Raw genomic sequence first — 19404 nt, 5'->3', positions numbered from 1 at the left:
TAAAATATTAAATATAAAATATTAAATATAAAATATAAAATATAAAATATAAAATATAAAATATAAAATATAAAATATAAAATATAAAATATAAAATATAAAATATAAAATATAAAATATAAAATATAAAATATAAAATATAAAATATAAAATATAAAATATAAAATATAAAATATAAAATATAAAATATAAAATGTAAAATATAAAATATTAAATATTAAATATGAAACATGAATTACAAATTATGAATTATAAAATATGAAATGTGAAATATAAATTATTATATATTATATATATATATAATATATTATTAAATATAAAATAAAAAATATAAAATTAAATATTAAATATTAAATATATAATATATTATTAAATATAAAATAGTAAATTTTAAATATTAAATATTAAATATTAAATATGAAATATGAATTCTGATTTATAAAATTTAAAATGTAAAGTATGAAACATAAAACATGATTCATAAAATGAGAAATAACGAATTTAAAATATGGCTTTTGATTTTTGAAATATGAAATAGAAGATATAAAACGTTATTTATGCAAAATGAAATCTAAGATATAAATTAAGAGTTTTTTTTATCATTTTTATTACCACAAAAGAGACCTTCTCTTCAGCGATCGATGAACTGCCTCAGCAAATTATGACGTCACTTATTTTCTAAAATAACTTTTTCCAAACTACTGAAATATCTTACCCATTGCGATTTTTTGTAAGACTATAGAATAATTACCTTGGAATTTGCCCCGAGTATATAAAGTACATATATATGAATAGCAGATTGTAGGTTTTTGCCATTATTATTCAAATTTTCGGCTCTTTTTGTAATGCAAATACTCATTGTCATCAATTTCACTTACAAAGCCATTGTATTTATGAGCAATGTACTTAAATGATGAAGTGAGTAGAACACAGATTTTTAGACCACGTGTCCTCACTGAATTTATGGCATATGTTTCATGATTTATGAGTTTAACGTAGAAAAAATTCAGTTAAAATGTAATGATGGCATAAAATCATGCAGTTTGTCAAAATTTTCAATAAAATAGCAAACTGACTTTCGGAAGCGTGTTCAAAAAAATATTATAATGAACTCCTAAAATGGTATTTCAATTACGACACTTAAACTGGCTTACATACAACCTTATTAAGTCAAATTAATTTAATATGTATTTTCATTGTATAAGTAATCATACAGGGTATATTCCCTAAAAATATTAATTATATAAATATCATTTCAGCTATAACCAGCAGACAAATATTATTAATTTTACAGTGCTTTCAACACCACTCGCTGGCAATAACTCGTTGTTGTTGCCAACTCCAATTCAGTTGCACTCGCTAATAATATATTTCTGAACAAATGGAATAGCAAATATTTACTCAACTTTACAAAAGTTTAATAAATGATCGACAATCAATACGCTGATTAGTTGCACTATGATGTTGTCGCACATTGCGAAAGCAATAAATCTTAATTGGCTATGAACTTGATTAATTAATTATAATCAAAATTGTTGATTTTAATCATTTACACCCGGGTGTGTCCCAATCAATAGACAATAAATGTACCAAAGCGGTAGCTAAGGAAATTAATAATTTAAATTATGCAGACACAAATACATATATGTATACGTTTGTATATATGGGTGGATATATAAACTTTACCCACGACTATCAGTTTACCGCAACAACGGTTTGATGACAATTTGTGCAACTTGCTGTGGCAATATTGCAACTCACGCAGAGTTATAAAAATAGGCTACATAAAAATGAGAGAAAACTTCATAGTGTCCAGCTGTTGACTGTTTTCAATTAGCATTTATTTCAAAACTGGGTAGCGAGTATAGCATTCCCACAATTAAATACTTGAAGTAATGCGCAATGGAGGCGAACATGTCAGTTCCGCACGTTGGACTAGACGATTTCGATTGATTTGTATGTGTATGTATACAAGTATATATGTATGCGTATGGGGAGTTCGAAAAATTCGCCGCAGGAATAGCAGATTGTGTGATGGTATAAAAAGTTTTAAATAGTTGTGGAACATCCAATCGGTTAAAAAAGTCTAAGTCTTGAAGTAATGAGAGCCATGTAAATGCAATAGTTCACCAAAGCGGAGTGGGTTAAGGAGCATAATCTAATAATGACTACGTTTACACAGTTAAGTAATTTCAAACCACCATAGTGGAAAAAAATTAAAAAAAAAAAAAAGTTTTTCAATCAAGCAGAAGGTTTTACAATTAGTGGCCTCATTCATAAGTAATTTAGATTTATTCTAGGTTTACACCTTATAGTCTCTAATTATTCTGAGGGTATTTTGCCCGCCCCTTATGTATAGCTATATAGCCAAACTTCACGCTTTTACCACTGCGCAGCATTACCATTGATACGCTAAACACGATTTTGTAGAACATTTTGGTTCGTTTGTAGATTTAGGTTTGTTATTTATTTTGGTTTTTCTGCACAAAAATGTACGTACAATAATCACTTCATTCTGCTGTGACCCGTTTAACGATACTTATGGTGGGTGAAAAATACGCTAAACCTGTCATAACGCTGACATAATACGAATTCGCGAAAACCCGACTGAAATGATAACGGACAAATAAAACTTGTTGGTAGGAAAACTGAAAATTATATATACATACACATGCATAGTTTTGAATATGAGTTCTATGAAAAATAACTCCGAATAGAATTGAGTCATTCTATGACCAATTGAATGCAGTTGTACCCCTGCAGGAAAGCCATTGAATGTAAGTCTTGTATGGAGGAATGCGATGCAGTAAATTATCTTAGTTTTTTTAACCCGTAAAAAATATTGTATTTGACTTTGGCAACTCATATAAAACAACATTTTTTTTTAAACATTTTTTTCAAATGTTACCTGCAATTAGGCGCATTATTAATAGAGTTTATATACTTGTATGTAACTAATATTTCGTGTTACATAAAAATGTGGACTTAAATGAAAAAATCTTTAACTTAAAATCGCATTTGTAGATATAAACGGTAAATATTTAAGGTAATTAATATACTTGTAAGGTAATTAATTATTTAGGGTATATATAAGGTATAAGCGATCCTTAAAGTATATATTAATATTTTCATCAAGCAATAATTTCCTACCGATCTCACTGCTTGTGCACCAGGCGCTTATATGCAATGCATATGACTCATTAACTCAGTTGAAACGAGAATGTTGCTGGCATTCAATTATTCAATTCCAAAGCTGCCGTGTAGGTGTGTTTTTATGCACAGCAACAGCATCATAAGCAATAAGTGGATACGATTTTCGGTAATTTACACCACCAATGCAGTAATGAAGGCGAACGCCACCACATTTGTGGCATTTATGATAACTCAAATTAACAATTTCGGTTACGGAAAATTACATATTAATTTAACTTTAATTTAAGCCGAAATTATTTAACAGTAATAAGAATTTGAAAATCATTGTGCCAATATGGATTGTGAATCCACTTAAAAACCACACGTAAATAGATTACTTGAGTAATTTTTCATTAAATTATATTTTTAGTTGATGATCATGCTTGGAGTTTTCGAAATTCAGACACTCGCCCCCATTTTTCAAAGTCATACACCACAGAGTGCAATTCCAATTTTTACAAAATATACTGAAATTCTTGCACACAAAAACATTTAAATTCTTCAATTTAAACATTTAGAAATTTTAAAACATTTGGAAGTTTTCAAAAGCAATTAGATAACCATAGTTTTTCGATTCTCAATTTGCAAGAGTATATACATATATATAAGTTAAAATATTTAGCCATCACTGTAAGCAAAATATTCAGAAAAAATACTGTACTAGCTCAAAAAATTAATGTGCAAAATGTGGCAACTACCACATAATATGGCATTATCAGTAGCACACTATCAGGCGCATGTGCCGTTTTGACATTGAATTTGTTTACAAATTGTAGCAAGTTGTGACATTTGATAGCCGCTCATGTTTACGTTTATATTATTTGCAATAATATGCTCAAAGCTTCAAATTTCAAAATAAAGAACATATTTAACATGAGTTTAGAAGACAATGCGCCAAAATATAGGCAACATATATTTAAAAAAATTTTCACCACTCAGATGTGTGAGGAAAAAGTTACTTTATTTTACTATAACTTTATAAATAGGATGTATCTATTTGACTAAAATCGGAAATTTTATTTTGCATTTTCATGGCGATAAACATAGAAGCAATTACTTGGGAACTAATCATGGAGCAATTGTTCCCAAAAGTATACAATTGTAAATAAGCATAAAATTGATGGGAAATGCGAAATTTTTGTTTCTGAGAACGTTAGTATTATATTCGATGCCTATTTAGGAAGCATTATCGCATGTTCGAAATTTCAATTCAATTTGAAGACATTTACTATTAAGAAAATACAATGGCTCATCCTACACATATGAAGCTATGAATGAAAATTTTCTAAAATATATAATTCTTTATTGCTTTCAAATATTATAAGTGTTTTTTTATGCATGCTGCTTATCCTTATTATTTTTATTGTTATTCACTTCAGCCATTTGGCAACTCTGGGCACTTAACATTTGTACATCCCCCGTTAAGAATACGATTGTAAACAAAGCACTCTTGCTCTCTACGGCATTCTGTCACACTCAATTTTTGTTGCGCGTGCTCTCGCAGTATGTGTGGGTGTTGAAGTAGCGCCACACTCATTAGTAACATCCGCACACACACGCGCGCGTAGAAGCACATTATAGCAGAAGCGCCAACCAGAAGCGCATGTGTTTTGACTGCGCCCCAATGTGACAATGCTCTAGCCATATCAACAATAACTGAAAGAACACAACGCTGACGCTGGCGCTGTCACTGTCAACGCTGCGTAGCCGTTGCTCTCAGCACAGGAGTGTCGGTGCTCGCATCTGAACAAGTGTACACATGTTAATTCAGTATCACACACAGATACACACACATACACACGCTAAGTAGATATTTACTCATTTGCTTTTGCTCGCTCACCGCCTCGCCAAGCTGGGGCAGTCGAAAACTCTGTTGGAGCAATCAAGATTCAGTCAGTTTTCAGAAGCGTTGCGTTGCGTTATAATAACAGAACATAAAAGAAATGCGAAGCGATTGTGCAGGCACAGAACTTACTCATTAAATGAATGTGAATAAACGCAATGATAAATGGAAAAAAGCTAATAAGAAATGCAATAATTGAGTTGAATGTGAAAAAACGTGTATTAAATGAACAATTTCAATTGAATTAATTGAAGATAAAATCCCTTATAGAGCAAACAAAAGCGTGCATATTTTGTGTAGCTCGCTTATGTGAGTGCCTGCGCGTATGTGTGGCATGTGTGTGCGTACGTATGTGTGAGTGTATGTGCGTTGGGAATTGAAGTACTTGAAGAAAATCTTTGCTCGCTGACTGCTCTTGGGATACACTTTTGGGTGGCGGCAGCAACAGCAACAGCACCAGCCACAACGACAACGACGACAAAAACAACAACCACAACAACAAGTGTAACAATAAACACACCAAATGTAACAATAACAACGAAGTTGACGCGCGTTTCGTTGTTTTTGTGGAGTAGTATACTAAGTAGAAAATGTGTATGTGCCAGAAAGTGAAACGAAAACGGGAACACGCCTTTTGAAGCCAGCGTAGCCATCAACCACCAGTTACTAGCCAGCAGTTAACAGCTATCAGCTAGCATACTAGTCAAACAGCTCCCTAACGCTAGCTGCTCCAAGTACTGCAACCAAAGCGAGCAGGAATTTCAAGCGCAGCCTTAAATGGTAGGTTAGCCTAGAAAAAGTTAACTGCGAAAGTCGTTTAAATGCAAAATTCCAAACGCTATTAGATTTAATAATATGCATACATATTATATACAGTATTATATAGTATTGAAAAAGAATAAGTACATATATATGCTTAGTTCAGTTTGCTTGTATGGTTAATTGTATGTATATTTCTAACATTATTTATTTTAGTTATGCAAATACGTAGTTGATTAGTGTTTTTGTTGCACTTCAAGTGAGTCATTGTACATACAACGTGTATGTATGTGTGTTGTTGCAAAAACTTAGAAAACAGCTATAGTAATAGAAACTACAAATTTGCATACAACTTTTAATACAAAGTAAGCAACGGTATATCTATATATACATATGTACAGCTACCTACATATGCATATGTATATATGCAAAAGTGTTTGCGTATTATGGTACCTTTAAATGCTTGAAAAAAACAAAGAAAAAAGTGCAGTAAGTTTTACACTTTTAGAAAAATAAAGTTATTTTTGTAGAAAAATATTTTTTTTTTTTAATTTTGTTTGACCAAAAATGCTTAACTCCACATCTAGACTGCATTTTACTTGTTAAAGCGTAGAAAATTTTATGTAAAAGAAAATGTAAATTGTAGAAGATATTTTTTTTAACCTCACCTCAGCCAACTCACGGAAACAGAAGTATAATTCTGCCACCACCAGCTTCAAAATATAAAACCTCTTGATAAAGTTCTCCATGGTATATAGTTCTATGATACTTAAGAAACAACTAAATTTTGAAAGCACTGAATGGCTTCAAAGATTATATACTTGTAGTGAACATAACATCAAAGGTCCTGAGGTAGTGCGGCGATATCTTTAAAGTATTACCAATTGCATATATCTGTTCGGATGTACCTAGATCGCAATAATATGTGTGCAGTGCCTCAATGTAGCTTTGTTGATTAAATCTGTCTATAGTTTGACGTATTTGGCTCTAATATGTATTTTAGTAGGCACTTTGCTCATTTTTTCATGCTCACAGTAAATCGGGCCAGCTGAAAATCAAATAACTGCAACATTTCCCACAAAAACATCAGTGAAAAGTAAATTTCTTCTGAAATTTTTTGAAAAATTGTAAGCAATTAATAAAAAAATAACAAGAAAACGTTAACCATTATATATAATACCCTTCACAGGTGCATTATTTCTAGCATAAGGGAGCATGAAAACATCTTTAACTTGATTCATGCCAAATTTCTTGAAGATATTTCATCAAATGACAAAGTTTTCCATACAAGCACTTGATTCCAATCATTTAGTTTATATGAAAACTATATGCTATAGTGCTGCAATATCTGCGGTTCCGACAAATGAGCAGCGTCTTGGTGAGAAAAGGACGTGTGCAAAATTTCTGGTTGATATCTCAAAAACTGAGGGACTAATTCACATATATACAGATAGACATGGCTAAATGGACTCAGCTCGTCGCGCTGAACGATTATATATACACTTTGTAGGGTCTGCGATCTTTCCTTTAAGGTGTTTCAAACTTCATGGAAAATTTAATATACCCTGTTCAGGGCATAAAAAGTATACATATAACTCTGAATTGGGTACTAAACGCCTAATAAACTTGCTTGTAACACTTTAAGCAATCAACCACGCCCTTTATTTGCATCAATACACATATTTGTCGAACAGAAATTAGACATTTGATGTACTTTTCAAAATATATAAAGGTATAAAGACGAGCGGTACCACACCCTTTTTCTAAACTATGACGCTTGTGGTTTACTAACGTAGCCATAAATAACACCAAAAACCTACTTATACACAATATAGCAGAGTAAATTTCTAGAAACATTTGTTTTCTCAACATTTCCTGCACTTTTTGTTGAATGCAATTCGTTTCAGAATCATTTTCATCTCAAATAAACCAAGAGCTTTGTTATTGTGCAATGCTGTAACTGTGTTTCTGTGCGTGTGTGTTTGTGTACCTACTCTAGGTCAATATCCTTTGACCCAGTTTCAACAGTGCTTTTCCGCAACCGAGCCGTTAACGCTGCCAACACACACCACGCACATACAAGCACCAAACCATATACACATACATTTTCATATTATATATACACAGATTTCGAAAACCGATGTCCAATTTTGTGGTTATTCTTCGGTCATATTCGAGTAATTTGATGTCACAAATAATTTTATGATAGCCAATTGTTTGCGCTCAAATTACATATTCATTTGTGTGTTCGTGTAGAATAAATCAAAATTACCGTTGCATGCTGCCTTCGTCACGGCGCATTGTTTGCGTGGGCGAGTAGAGTTTGAACAAGCAGCTGCTCGATGGCGACTTGTCTTTCGTTGGCCCGTCAATTTGGCTGCCTGCCCGTCTGCTCAGCTGAACGGCGCTTCAAAGTATACTACAGTTATTTGTTCACGCCATTTTTAATGCTAATATTTGCACAGTTATATATGTAAATGTACATATTTACCGTGGTGACAATCTGATGACCTGTCGGTTAAGTGTAGTCGAATTTCGCCCATCCGACGGGATGTCTGGTTGACAAACCTTATCAAACGCGTACAAACGTACATATATTTTTACATATTTACACTACTACTCGCAGCCGTGTGTACTCTAGAGGCAAGCCACATGCGCTCAACAACCTTCGCAACCCGCACCCTGAAACAAACAACTCTCTTTCTCTCATTCAGACTCATACTCTCATTTGTTTTTACTTCTTATCGGCCAGCGCTTCGTAAGCTTCCCTCTTCTTTGCACTCCATGTGCCTATAAGTGTATTTGTAAACATCCACCGCATTCTAGCGTAGCGTAGAAAATCGTGTTGCATGCAATTTTTTGCCACTTTTCTATTACTCGTCGTCGGTTGCCATTGTCTGTCGTGTAATGTCGTTACACATTATTGGGAGTTGTCCCATTGATGCCTCGTACATAGTTGTTAGCCTACCCTAAACGCTTTTTGTTGTCTGCTATTTGTATTGTTTTTTTGAAGTTTCCTTTTATTCATGGAACACACCTAACCTACCTTCGGTTTGATTTGAGTGTGTGTGCTTTGATTGTACGCACGAAAGCACAAGCACATACAAATTAATATTTTGTATACAACTACTACTTATATTGTATATGGCTTAAGCGCCTTGGCATATGCAGCATTTTTGAAAAAGTTCCCTAAAAGGTGTTTTCCTGTTCATATTATTGTTCACGTTCTTAATATCTTAATACATATTTATATCGGTGGATATATGGATTGATAGTAATTGTATTCATATATGGATATTGGATAATACTTATATTTACATTTATTTCGTTCTATATATCATTTTAAGCCTGAGAGATACTAAAGTTTCTAAGGATTAATACATTTTCTTGTTTTTTATCACGATCGTACCGTAAGGCATTGACTCTGCTTAGGAATTTTCTATTAGAAACTACTGTAAAGAACTCAACCACCTTCTACTTTCGAAAGCCCCTTCGCTGACCAGACCGTCTCCGAATAGCTATTTTTATTCGCGCCGTTCGTTTTATTCGTGTCATGCTGATAATGCAACCACGCCCTTTAATATTAATTTTGGCATATAGGGCTGATATCTGCCTTCTGCTTTCTGGTCCGTTGTGATACCTAAAAACTCTTATAAGCAGTATCAAAAGACACCTACATGTCGACAAAGCGCTTTGTGTCTGTAACAAACTTGAAAAGAGATGTTTCAGTCTCACACTAGCAAAAGCCAATGGGTTTCAAACTACTATGATTTTTTTCAAAAATTATGAATTTCATTTTCTGAAATTTGAAAAAAAGTTTTTGTACTGAATGGTTGTTTTAGACGCTTCAATACTTTCTTAAAATATTGACTACTATTTCTCTTTAACTGAGTTATATAACAGAGATTAATTTACCGTTCTATTTAGAAAAGAGTCCTCTAGCAGTAATATATTTTTCTTAATATACTTATAGGCTAAATACCTTATTTACACTTGACCGCATATTACCCCTTCATATGTAGTGGTGTATGTTTGTTTACGTTTGTTTTAAAGTACTCCAATATATATGTATGTATACTACTTATCAACACTTCTTTTAAGTAAATATTATCATTTGGAGATGTTAAGTGTGTACCACACTAACATACATACACATGTTTACACCAGAATGCGTGCACACACACATATCACGTAAATTGACTTTACTGAACATTTGTGTACAAACATTTGTAAATATATACATTTCTATTTTTATCAAGTCGCGTGTGATTTTACACTTCCACTACCATTAATATATGGGTGTTTATATGTTTATATGCTGAGCGCATTTGTTTATTCTTGAAGTCTATAGAATGCTCATAACAATTGCTATTAATGTCTGTGTTAAATATTTTTTTGTTTTGTGGCACGCAATCATTTATTTTACACTCAATGAATGCCACACATATTTCGAAATTTTGCAGCACACCTACATACCGATATTTATAAATAAATACATAAATTTTTTTCCCAATAGTTTTACTCTCTTGGGCTTCTTCAAAGCAGACAACTTTCATTAATCTCTAGGGTAGGGCCATACACACCCTAAAACTATTAGAGTGTAGTGAATCAAATTTTAGGGAGTTCTTGGCAATTAATTGATTGGGGACAAGAATGTTTGATTGTAAGTGTAATCTTGTAATATAAAATGAAAGAGGGTTATTTCTTGCAGAAATGGTTATTTGTTATATATGATAATCTCCCGTTACGCAGGCATTACGCTTGTCATGCTAAATATACATTTTGCAAAAGTTAGTTTAGATAAGTATAATCAATAGATATATAGGAAGAGAAGCGATTAGCTGGTTCACAGATTTATTTTCCAGCTTGTTGTATCCAACTCTGACGAAAATGTGCAAATGTAATGCAGTAGCTCACCTCCCTCTTATTGCACAGAAGTTGGAATGAATGCATAAATGATAGAGAACAATGCATTTTTTCCGTAGGTTTTATGGCAATGCAGAGAACGCTTTCCCAGCAACAAATTGAAAAATTCTCAGAAACAAATCTCATTTTATACCTTACTAGACTTTATTAGTCCTTTAGACTCAAAATTCTCTACTAAGCATAAAGTCATTACATCTGCATTTATTTTCAGGTTGTAAGACAATCACCATCTAACTAACCCAAACATTAGCAATTCACGAATTCAACTTAACCACTGACTAGTCATTATGGGTAAGGATCAAGAGTTTTTGGAAGCTGCACGCAATGGCAACATCACCTATATCGAAAAGGTGCTCAATCAAAGGGCAAAGCGCGCCGGTCCGTTAGCCAGTTTACGACGTGGACCTGGTGTCAATATACAGGACAGCGGCGGTTATTCGGCACTACATCACGCCTGCCTCAATGGACACAGTGACATAGTACGGTTGCTGTTGAACAACGAAGCTTCGCCGAATCTACCCGATTCACGTGGCTCGTCGCCATTGCATTTAGCCGCTTGGGCGGGCCATCAAGACATAGTGAAAATGCTGCTAGCACATCCCTTCAAGCCGGCGCTGCCAAATTTACAAGTAAATAACAAGATGAATGCAAGAAGTGATTGATTTCCTGTATTAATAATGTTTATTTTTCTATACTTGCAGACCATCGAAAACGAGACGCCATTGCACTGCGCCGCACAGCACGGACATACGGGCGCTTTAGCGGTGCTGTTAGCGCATAATGCTGATCCGAATATGCGTAATTCACGCGGTGAAACGCCACTCGACTTGGCGGCGCAATATGGCCGCCTGCAGGCAGTACAAATGTTGATACGCGCACACCCGGAATTGATTGCACACTATAGTGTGGCCGCGATTGAGGGTGGCGACGCCGCCATGATGGTACAACAATATCAAAAGCCACGTCGATCGTCGCCACTACCACACTCTGGTTCGGTTTCCACACCGTCACCCTCATCGCCATCGATTACGTCTTCGCCCGTGACGCCAACGCGTAATATCTTCCCGCACACCTGTCTTCATGTGGCGAGCCGTAATGGACACAAGAATGTGGTTGATGTGCTGCTCGCTGCTGGTGTCAGTGTCAACTTGCTCACGCCGTCGGGTACTGCGCTTCATGAAGCAGCCTTATGTGGCAAGGAGTCGGTCGTGCGTACGCTGCTGAGAGCGGGTATTGATTTGAATGCGACCGATGCGGAAGGTCGTACTGCTTTGGATATACTCAAGGAGTTTCCACCGCATGTTACAAAGCATATTATTGCTGTAATAAATAGTAAGTGTCAAAACACATTTAAACTAGTTTATAATTATATATATAATAAGATTTGAGCTAATATTAATATCAAAGAAAAATAAGCACGTACGAAAGCATCAAAACTTAAAAAATAAGCACAAAAGCAGATTTTTCATGTTGAAAGTGATCTGAAGAATACCAAACCCGTATTTTAAGTTATTTAATTAAATATTTTCTTAACATTTTGTATATTTGACTTTCACCTACTTCTAGCACCCTTTTTTAAATAATTCCTCTTCCATATTTCAGACTTTCGCAACCAAATGGATGTGGACGTGGATAGCGACGAGGTGGTCGTCTTTCGTCATCAACAACCGCCGCCTCCACCACAGCGTCAAAGCAGCAGTCTGAGTCACTATCAAAAACAGCAACATAACAATCACTATCACTTTAATTCAAACAATCATTTACTCAACCACGCACACTCGCTCCAACAGTCTTCCACATTTAACAGTACTAACGTTGCAGGCGGCACCACCGGTGGCACTGGTGCTAATAACAGTAAACAACGATATGGCACAAATCTTAATGGCGGCAAATCGCTGGATAGCGGTCTTCAACCGGATCACTATGCTGTGGGTCGTGGTGGCTACCACGAAGTGAATTCTCCTGTGCACAGCACCTCCAATAACTCTCAGAAGTATGTTAACAGCGAACTGAAAGCGTTTTCTTTTATAATTGTTGTTATCAGCTAATTGGTTTAATTGACATCGCATGTTCTGCATAATTTTTTTTCCAGTGTAATATTATTTTACTGTGATATAGTACACATAATTTGTTATGCGATTTATTTGTCTCACCATTATTCATTTCTCTGCATGTTTATCGTTTTATATACTTGCGTATTGCAATACAATTCATATTATTAAAAAAATAAATAAATCATTACTATTTATATAATGCACCTGACATTTATATTCATTTGTAATTAAAAGCATTTGTTTAACATTAACTCACAATGCTAACAAGTGTTTTTAATAATTTTCCACTATTTGTTTTTAAATAACCCTTTATTTTATATATACCTATTTACACCCAAGACACAACCCGCATTGTTATAATCAACATATTTTGCGAGTAATCGCTAATGTGACGTCTGCTGTTAGGAACTTAACAGCAACTCTCTCCTCCATTTGAAAGGCTGTGACAATGAATAGATGCCAATGTAATCATTCGTTCGACTTAATTTTAATTATATTACCTGAAAAATTGTTTTATTGTCATAATATATATATAGACATATGAAAATTTGCTATAAAAACCACAATATGGGTCAAAAAGAAAATTTTAAAAATTCTAGGCAGCTCTATCCGCCTACGTAAACCTTAAAAACTCTCTTACCTATAAGTGCGTCGAATATATGATGCTTCAACTTAATAGACAAGAGTTTATAAAGAAAAAGAAGATTTCCGATAAAAAGAAAAATATTGCGATGCTCAGGAACTTCTTCGCTCATGTTAGCTCATTCATTTTAATGTTAATGAACAAATCCCAACCAACCGAAAATTTGAGGTGAAAGCTTTTTAATTTCGAAAATAATGAGAATTCTTTTATGTAATTTAAAATTGTAATTGAGTTTCGAATTAGAACAAACCAGTTGTCGATTTGTAGGCAATCGGTCTGTATACTCGACTACTGCATACTTTATAAAGTGGGATTATAATGTTCTACAAAAACGAACTACTACCCCTTGAGCAATAATCACAGCTCTAACACATTCGACTACGGCTAGCTCAAGCATGTTCTTTGTGGAAAAAAAGGCATGGTCTACATTGACAAGCTTAAGTAAATTACCTACATAAAATTTTGCAATTAGAGACTCCGATCCTGAGCATATGCTATTTTACACAGTACACTACTACAAAGCTTATCTGATTAATATGGAAGGGACATATTTTGAGATGGTAATTTTGAGCGAAGCCTAAAATCGTATCAGGGTTGTATTTGAGCACTTATTTCGCATACTTATACATTAAGCACGATAATTAAGTTTTTGCATGGATTTCAGCGTTGAATGACATTATAGAATGTTAAAGAATTCAAATATATAAATAATCTTTGATTTATTTGAAAATCTTAATGACAATTGGTTGTGTTACACAATCTCCAAATCTATTTTCACACACGACATTACTTCGAACCAATTCACATACTTAATTATTATGTGTAGTGAAATAGGAGTGAGCCCTTCATCGTCGATGAGTAGTTTTGAGCCAGTCTCGGTGTCACCACGTTCACGCTCTTCAACAGGTAAATTGTATATTTCATATATGTAATTAAAATATTTTTACATCTGCGTTGCATACTCGATAGGCGGCATAATCGCTATAACAGTCAACAATCCTATGCATATGAGCACTTTTGCGCCTGGCGCGCCACCCAAAAAACCGCCACGACGAAACTTATCCGTTTCGCCTACCCACTCAGGGCAACAGTTTAGCTACACATCACCAAATCATCATCAACAACAACAAACACAACAACGCACGCGACAGCAACACCACAGCCCCTCTGCGGAGAGTCCTCATGGTGGGCATCAAAGTCACGGTAGTGTGGGCGGCATAAGCTTCGATGATACCACACAGTTGCGCGATCGACAGAGAGGTGAACGTCTATATGCAAGCGCTCGTGAGAGTACACGTTCAACAACGGGCGCACTGCTAGCGTCGAGCTCAAGTATGTATTTTTATTTTAAATTAAGCTAGCTTCCGCAAATTAACTACAATGTTCTACATACAGCTGATATGTTGGAGCGTATGAACTATAGCAGCGAGGAACGCGCCGAGTCTGTTGAAGGGCTGGCTACATCCAACTCAATGAAACGACCACTGAACAAGTCACGTGATGTGAGCACAGAAATAATTAATTGCGAAAACCCAACACTGAAGTCATACAATCCAAATAGGAAGCTGAAAAGGAATCGCAATAGCTAGTTAGTGTCAATGAGATGTTAAAATTAACTACTATTTGATATTAAAATGAATTATCTATAAAAATGTTTTGCAGTTCACTAAGCATCAGCGACACCAAAGAGAATAAAAATGTCGATAAACCACAAATACCGCTCAGTCCGACAAACTATCAGCAACCGCCGACACCCGATCATCCGCCACCCACTTCAAGTCAAGCCGAACGTACCATACATGAGCGCATACGACCGCTCAGCATGGAGTACAAGCGGCGGTCAGCGCTTATACAGCTGCAGCAACAACAAAAACAGCACAGCAAAAGTATGATCGATTCGAGTACATCACCAGCCAAGCAATGGCAGTCTGCCCTCATACCAACGCCAACCTTTGATTACCCCGTCGGCAGTCTTTCGCCGAAGCAAAGTACGAATGCTTCACCCACAACAACACTGTCTAATGCGCGACGTAGTGGTGGCGGCGGCATACAAGGCTCCTCCGGTTCGCTTAGCTCAAGTGTCTCACTTTCGGATCACAGTATCTCCACCGATTGTGTAGAAGAATTCGTAGGCGATGCGCCATTTGCGGGACTCTTCAAAGGTTCGAGTGTTAATTGGCGACATGAGAAGCGTACAATGGGTAATCGTAAACTCGTCATAATATCAGCAGCACGTAGCGCATCCGCATCTGCAGCGGAAGGTCAACAACCACAACGAACACGCCCACCTATACCCACCAAACCGGTTTTGCCCGAATGTAACAAAATGCTTAAATCTTTAACTGTGAACGCTAAGGACTTAAAGACAACAGGTAATCAAGAAGGTTGTGACGAAACCGAAACGCGTAGTGATAATACTAGTCATGTCAGTCAAAATGTAAGTATCTGCTTAGAGGTGGAAAATGCTAATGGAAATGATAATGCAAATGATGCAAATAATGGTAATGGAAATGAGGATATCGAGGCGGCGCTATCGGCAATTACCACAGCCACAACACAAAGCAGCGGCATACTCAGTCCCTTCAATGCCGAAGAAGCACGTAAGAAGATTTCAGAGATTATCGAGTCATTTGGCAGCGGTATACTGAATACGACATTAACACCAACAAACGATATCGATTTGGAGTTCGATGAAAGTATCGAACCAACGGAACGTCGTGAGTTAGCTGTGCGGTTACGAAATGCTGGACTGTTACACTTGGAACGCATGCTCTTCGAGAATGGCTATGACAACTTTAAATTTATGGTGCGTAAATAGACTACCACTTATTTTTCACAAAAAAAATCGAAGTTTAAAAGTATCGATATTTTTGAAAAATGAACTTTATAACAATTTTGCAGAATGGTGTCTTGGAGCCAACCGACACTCAACTTATGGACATTCCAAAGCCAGATGCAAATAAATTAATCACATTTGTAGGCACTTTACCGAAGGCTGAATTCCTACCACAAATTGTTGTTTCAAATAAAGAAAAGCAACGAAAAACCGATAAGAACGGTGATACAGAAAAGAAAGGTGTCACAACACTCACCGAATGGCTACAGAGTATCAGTCTACCCGAGTACATTGAATCTTTCAGGTAGTGTCAATTGCCTTTCGCAAAAAAAAAAATAACAAAAAACTAAATAACGCTGTTTTTCATCTTACCCAGCAAGCATCTGTACAACACAATCGATAGCGTGTGCGGTGTATGGGATGTCGAATTGCAGACGGTACTAGAAATCAACAAGCTTGGACATCGAAGACGTATACTCCAATCGGTGGCTTACATAAGGCAAATACGAGAGCCGAATAAAACAGAAAAGAGTGGCCAAAACGAAAACAACGAAGTACCAAAAATAGCTACATCCGTAAATGGTGAATGTGGCATCAAAGAAGCACAACGGCAACCACAACAGGCGCAGCCGCAACAACGAACCTCAATTACGGGTTACAGAAAAAACCGGTAAGATTTTTAGGACTAAAGTATCAGACAGTGTTCTTTTTTTAACTTCGGCGTAATCCTTTCTTTAGACCTGCACCGCAACCGCCTTGTGAAAAGCCACAACAACAGCCGCAATTACAAATACGCGCACCATCGGAACTATTGCTCGGCCTACCAGCAAATTTACGTACAAAATGGCGGCATTCGGCAAATGTTTTACTTAACGAACAAATCAAATATGAAGTTTATGTGAGTACAAATCCATATATAACACATTTATCGTAATATTATCTGTTTTGTCTTATCCTCGTTTTTGACATAAAAAATTATAAATTAAATTCAGAATTATGCTCTTACGAACTAAATTAAGTAATGATGATATTATTTGTTGCTAAATTTTTTATTATGCCACAGTATCTGGGCTCGACGGTTGTGAAGGAGTTACGTGGCACCGAATCAACGCGTAAATCCATACAAAAGCTCAAACATGATGAAGCCGTTGAACAACAGCGTTCTGGCAAAGTTAATCGAAAGAAGCCGGCATTGGTCTGCTTAGCCATATCGCATTTAGGCGTTGAATTTATCGATGTGAACAGCAAGGTTAGTTGAAATAAATATATTTTGTACAAAGTTTACTATATGTACTTTCAAAATAAGGGGCTTCAAGCTAATATTGTGTATAGCCAGCAGAAATTTTTCGTAAACTCAATCTGATTGTGTACTCTGAGGTCGAGTTTCCCTTAGATATTACTTCACCAGTTATGCAGTTTATAATTCCATTCAATTTCTCTGCAATAATGTTTAATCCTTCAGCGATCTCAAGGCGAACATTTTTTCAGTCGAGATCTAGACGCTAAAAATACTATATACTTGCATATTATATTCACGTGATTCATTTTACCCTAGTTATGAAGACTCTACTACTAGACTACTTCTAATAATTAGGATACATCTTAAGTATCTGCTCGTCATTTTTTACCATCTTAACTAAAAGCGTCACCAACCTAGAAATATTTATAATCAGAACTTTTCGTCAGCTTTTATATCTACTGATCCAATTAAGATCTCATATATATCTAATGTATTTTAGTAAATATACTTTAAATATACACACTTTCAGCAAACAATTTGTGAACATGAAATCCAAAATATTAACTGCGCCTGCCAAGACGCGGACGATTTGCGGCATTTCGCTTACATCACCAAAGAGTTGGATGTACACTACTGCCATGTTTTCTATGTTGAGAGTGCGGTGAGTAAAAACACTCAATTTTAATGCTAAGTTATGTTGTTTTTATACATGTATATGCATATATATATTTATATATATTTAGGATGGGTGAAAAAACTAATGTTTTTTTTTTTGCTTGGTACTCTGAAAAATTGGTTGATAGACATCATCCCGTTACAATTAAGAGCTCATACTTGGAGAACCTTTCTTCGAGGGGTCTAGCAACCAATCTTTCAGAGTGCGAAGCGAAAAAAGCATGCCTTCTTTTACGCACTCTAGTACATATATATATATATATTGATTTTTAACTAATCTCTATTTAAACAAAACTACACTTTCGCCCTACAGGACTTGGCTACCGATATCATACTCACTCTGGGACAAGCCTTCGAGGTGGCATATCAGTTGGCTTTGCGAGACGGTATTACAACGACAACAACGAGCATGTTCAGCGGCAATTCGCTACTCAGTGGCGCCAAAACTGCTGAAACCGTGGCAGTTGAGTGAACACACATAGGCAGAGCGAGAAGCCGTGAAGGGAAAACGAAAAAAGATTACTGTTAAATTACTACTTAGCTCAAAAGAATGTTGTGCGAAATAAGAATATATAAATTGAATTTTAAAATATTAAATAAATATTTAATTGAAATTAAAAATAAATTTAAAAAACTTAGATGTATGTACAAATCGCTGTTAGCTGAATTCTGCAAAATACTGTTAAGTGAAAATCATTATGGCAAGATAGCTATGTATGTGTAAAAAACCGTTTTCATTAAACAAATTGTTGCTTAGATGTAAAAAGAAAGTGTAAGATAAAATAATCCAACTCAAGATAACTGCATAGAACAAAACTAAAAGAAACAAAATGCATTTTAATAAAATTTAGTTATTATTTATCAAAGATTTTAGCGAATTTTTCATTATTTTTAACGCTTCTGTTGTAAAGCTTAAATTTTAAAAGGGGTTTTAATAGTTTTTGTACACAATTTTAACAGCAACAATATTTTATAGCAACACCAAAGCATGTTTGCAATATTATTAAGACTTCATTTAAGGACTGTATGAATTTTTATAATAATTAACAATTTATTAATACAAGCGTTGCTTAAGAATGTTTATAAAATCTTCAAAAACAAAAGTGTTTATATCATTTGATAGTCTAAAATATCAAGTTGTAACAATCACACTTGCTTCATTTTTTAAATCCGCATCAAAAATTCATAATCAAAATATTGAAAAGTAAATAATAATTAAATTAAACCTCGTCACTT

At 35.0% G+C, this 19404-nt stretch overlaps 1 protein-coding gene across 1 annotated transcript; it reads left to right on the top strand.

Moving 5' to 3' along the window:
• Positions 1 to 5075: 5075 nt before the first annotated feature.
• On the top strand, positions 5076 to 18806 carry LOC106622496 (ankyrin repeat and sterile alpha motif domain-containing protein 1B). The gene is made up of 14 exons (XM_036377485.2): positions 5076 to 5815; positions 10932 to 11349; positions 11422 to 12052; positions 12323 to 12713; positions 14244 to 14323; positions 14387 to 14749; positions 14813 to 15005; positions 15080 to 16223; positions 16319 to 16557; positions 16630 to 16923; positions 16992 to 17151; positions 17317 to 17502; positions 18023 to 18154; positions 18482 to 18806. The coding sequence occupies exons 2-14, from the start codon at positions 11008 to 11010 to the stop codon at positions 18638 to 18640; spliced, it is 4314 nt and encodes a 1437-aa protein (XP_036233378.2). The 5' UTR covers positions 5076 to 5815; positions 10932 to 11007; the 3' UTR covers positions 18641 to 18806.
• The last annotated feature ends 598 nt before the right edge of the window (positions 18807 to 19404 follow it).

Source organism: Bactrocera oleae, chromosome 2, assembly GCF_042242935.1.
Source record: "Bactrocera oleae isolate idBacOlea1 chromosome 2, idBacOlea1, whole genome shotgun sequence".
Taxonomy (NCBI): domain Eukaryota; kingdom Metazoa; phylum Arthropoda; class Insecta; order Diptera; family Tephritidae; genus Bactrocera; species Bactrocera oleae.
The sequence above is the reverse complement of the archived record's forward strand: the minus strand, read 5'-3'. Positions and strand labels throughout refer to the sequence as shown.